Here is a 3,995-nt window from a genome sequence, read left to right as displayed (position 1 = left end):
GGTGCCTGTAGTCCCAGCTACTCGGGAGGCTGAGGCAAGAGAATTGCCTAAGCCCAAGAGGTTGCTGTGAGCTGTGACTGCACGGCACCCTACCAAGGGCAACAAAGTAAGACTCTGTCTCTAAAAAATAGAGAGAGAAAATAAGCAAGTTGAGATCTGAAAATTGATTTCCTCAAAACTATTCAATGCCCAGGTGAGGCATGGAGGTGGCTCACTCCTATAATCCTAGCACACTGGGAGGCTGAGGCAGGTAGATTGCTTGAGCTCATGAATTCGAGACCAGCCTCAGCAAAAGTAAGACCCTGTCTCTGCTAAAAGTAGAAAAACAGGCAAGAGGATCACTTGAGCCCAAGTTGGAGGTTGCTGTGAGCTATGACACTGCAGCACTCTTATCTAGGGCAATGGCTTGAGGCTGTGTCTCAAAAAAAAAAAATTAAACTATTCAGTGCCCTAGACCCCCTTAGAAAATTGTGTATTTCTAGGGCATTGAAACATCAGTTTGAAGACTCCTGCATGGGGCATAACTGCTGTTGCTGGGTTTGTGGTATATCTTTAACTCTTGGGTGACAAATCTGTTTCCATATATAGCCACCATATAAGCTTATGCTCACAGTTCATGTTGTTCCACATTCTCACCAGCATTGAGTATTATGACTTTACTATTTTGCAAATTGAGGAATGTGAAATGCTACCACATTGGGGTTTTATATTTTTTTATTGAGACAGAGTTTCACTTTGTGTTTTTTTTGAGACAGAGTCCCATGATGTTGCCCTTGGTAGAGCGCTGTGGCATCACAGCCCACAGCAACCTCAAACTCCTGGGCTCAAGCAATTCTCTTACCTCAGCCTCCCAAGCAGCTGGGACCACAGGCACCCACCGCAACGCCGGCCATTTCTTGTTGCAATGGTCACTGTTGGTTAGCTGGCCCAGGCTGGGTTCAGACCCGCTAACTTCCATGGATGTAGCTGGGACCATAACCACTGTGCTAAGGGCGCACAGCTATTTGTGTTTTGTTTTTTTTTTTTTTGAGACAGTCTCAAGCTGTTGCCCTGGGTAGAGTGCTGTGTTGTCACAGCTCACAGCAACCTCAAACTCTTGGGCTTAAGCAATTCTCTTGCCTCAGCCTCCCAAGTAGCTAGGTCTTATGGGCACCCCCACAACACCTGGTTATTTTTTTTTCTGTTGCAGTAGTCATTTTAGCGGGCCTGGGCCAGTTTAGAACCCGCCAGCCTCAGTGTATGTGGCCAGCGCCCTACCCGCTGAGCTATTGGTGCTTTCCCAGAGTCTTACTTTGTTGCCTTTGGTAGAGTGCTCTGGCATCACAGCTCACAGCAACCTCAAACTCTTGAGCCCAAGTGATTTTTTTTTTTTTTTTTTTTGAGACAGGAGCCTCCAACTGCCTGCCTGGGTAGAGTGCTGTGGCATCACAGCTCACAGCAACCTCCAACTCCTGGGCTCATGCTAGTCTCCTGCCTCAGCCTCTGGAGTAGCTAGGACCACAGGCGCCTGCCACAGTGCCCAGCTATTTTTTGGTTGCAGCTGTCGTTGTTTGGCGGGCCCCAGCTGGATTCGAACCCTGCACCTTGGGTGTATATGGCTGGCACCTTAGCCATTTGAGCCACAGGCGTGGAACCTCAAGTGATTCTCTTGCCTCACCTATGGTAGCTAGAACTATAAGTGCCTGCCACAACGCCCAGCTAGTTTTTTTGTTTTAGCAGGCCCTGGCCAGGTTCAAACCCACCAGTGCCTGTGGGCAGCATTCTTAGCTATAGACACCGAGCCCAGGTGCAGTTTTAATTTGCATTTTCCTATGTGCCAATGAGGTTGAATCTTTCATTTGTTTATTACAGATTCTTTGGTGCCTTGCATGTTTGTGTCTATTTCCTTTTTCCTGTTGGATTACTTCTCTTTGTTTTGATTTGAGACATTCCTTTTCATTTCTCCTTTGTGCCTTTGGGGCACATCCCAGGTAAGGAGGTGTAAGAAGATCTGTCTGCTCCCAGTGTCTGACTTCCTTGTATTTCTCTTGCAGAAAGTGGTTTCTTGAGAAGTTAAAGCCTGAAGGTATCATCCTTTTTGTTTCTTTTCTTGGATGTGTTGAAAATAGAATCTGGGGGTGATCTAGGAAAAGGACCCCAATAAGTAATTGAGTTCCAGCCGCTACTCCACCATGGAACCTCAGTTTCCCCATCTATAAATGCTTTTTTTTTTTTTGCAGTTTTTCCCGGGGCTGGGTTTGAACCCATCACCTCTGGCATATGGGGCTGGTGCCCTACTCACTGAGCCGCAGGCACCACCCTATAAATGCTTTTAAAGTTGGTTAGTTTATAGGCTGGGCACAGTGGCTCTTGCCCATAGTCTCAGCGCTCTGGGAGGCTGAGGCAGGTGGATTACTTGACTTCAGGAGTTTAAGACCAGCCTGAGCAAGTGTGAGACCCCGTCTCTAAAAATAGCTGGGCATTGTGGTGGGTGCCTGTAGTCCCAGTTACTTGGGAGGCTGAGGCAAGAGGATCACTTGAGCCCAAGAGTTTGAGGTTGCTGTGAACTATGACGCCACGGTACTCTACTGGGGGCAAGAAAGTGAGACTGTGTCTCAAAAAAAAAAAAAAAAAGCCTTTTACAGTTGGTTAGTTTTGAACAGGACCACACCCCATTGGCTGATTTTCTGACATACCAAAGCCATGTGTCAGTTCGTGTCAGAGGGAGGTATAGATGTCCAGACCACCTTCAGTTTTGAACCTACCCCTGCCTTGGGCTTGGCTCCCTTTCAGGAGTTAGAGGGAAGCTATAGCTGCCTTCTCCACCCCCAGTTGGAGCCTAATTTTCCCTGTCCCTACCCTTGGTGAGCTTCTGGGGGTGGGGGTACAGGGCAGCACAGACGCACTGAGCCCTTTCCCACCTGCAGGTCTCTACCAGCTCCTTGCCGGCTTCCAGGACAAGTCAGCCTACGCACTTTGCACATTTGCACTCAGCACTGGGGACCCGAGTGAACCTGTGCGCCTATTTAGGGGCCGGACCTTGGTGTGTACCCACCCAACCTCCAATCCCCAATGTGATGCCTGGGGCTCTGCTGACAGCTATGCCTGGGGTCCTCTGCATGGTAGTGGTGGGAAGGTCATCCTGGGGCCAGAGTTAGTTACTGAAGGCCTGGCTGAGAGGCACCCCAGGGCAGAGCAATTAGAAATGCTGTCAATCTCAGGACAGTGGCAGGAATGGCTCCCCGGGACAGTTAGTTATCTAAACTCTTGAGAGGCGCCCCTGGACAACGCAATTAGAAGTACTGTCAATCCCCAAGCCTGTTTGACCCTGGGGCTGGTGTTTCAGGGAAATACTTGGCTAACAGCTAGTGTGGCCTGATGGACCCAGACTACAAACTGAAGGTGATAACTCCCAGAGCTACTCTGTAGCCCAGACTTCTCCAAGCTCCACTCTCCTTATCCACTGCCAAGGTGCTTGAGTGTCTCACAGCCTTTCCAGCTTGTCGTGTTCATATAGAGTCTTAATCCTTTGCCCGGCGGCATTCCTTCTCCAGCTGCCATTCAACACCTAACACTGCCTCTCAGATCCTCAGGTCCAGCTGCCTCTCCCAGAGTCCAGACCACCCTCCCAGCTGGCCTGCTCCCCCTGTGGCAAGATTGTGCCTTGTGGTACATTGCTCCTGCTCAGGGTATAATCCAGAGATGCCACTAGGAGTCTGTCCATAGTTGTTTTATCTAACCCTTTTTTTGGTGATGAAGATAGTGGTGGTAAAAAACATAACATTCACCATCTTAACTTCCCCCATCCCACATCTCCTCAAATTCCTTTTTAACCATCTTAACATTTTTTTTAAGTATACTATAGTAGTGTTAATTATATGCTCATTGTTGTACAACAGATCTCTAGAACTTTTTCATTTTGGAAAATTAACTATACCCTTTGAAAAACTCCCTTTTCCCCTGGCAACCACCATTCTACTAAACTTTTTAAGAATTTGACTGCTGGCTCGGCGCCT

At 48.3% G+C, this 3,995-nt stretch overlaps 1 protein-coding gene across 1 annotated transcript in view; it reads left to right on the top strand.

Annotated features, from left to right (window-relative positions):
- The window catches only part of ITPA (inosine triphosphatase), a 12,056-nt gene that overhangs the window by 4,041 nt on the left and 4,020 nt on the right, over positions 1 to 3,995 (top strand). Inside the window, exons 4-5 of the mRNA XM_003788218.3 lie at positions 1,989 to 2,065; positions 2,907 to 3,022. Of these exons, the coding sequence (XP_003788266.1) occupies positions 1,989 to 2,065; positions 2,907 to 3,022 (193 nt within the window). The remainder of the gene's footprint in view (positions 1 to 1,988; positions 2,066 to 2,906; positions 3,023 to 3,995) is intronic.

This window comes from Otolemur garnettii, unplaced genomic scaffold (genome assembly GCF_000181295.1).
Source record: "Otolemur garnettii isolate 467f Iridium unplaced genomic scaffold, OtoGar3 scaffold00025, whole genome shotgun sequence".
Classification (NCBI taxonomy): domain Eukaryota; kingdom Metazoa; phylum Chordata; class Mammalia; order Primates; family Galagidae; genus Otolemur; species Otolemur garnettii.
The sequence above is the reverse complement of the archived record's forward strand: the minus strand, read 5'-3'. Positions and strand labels throughout refer to the sequence as shown.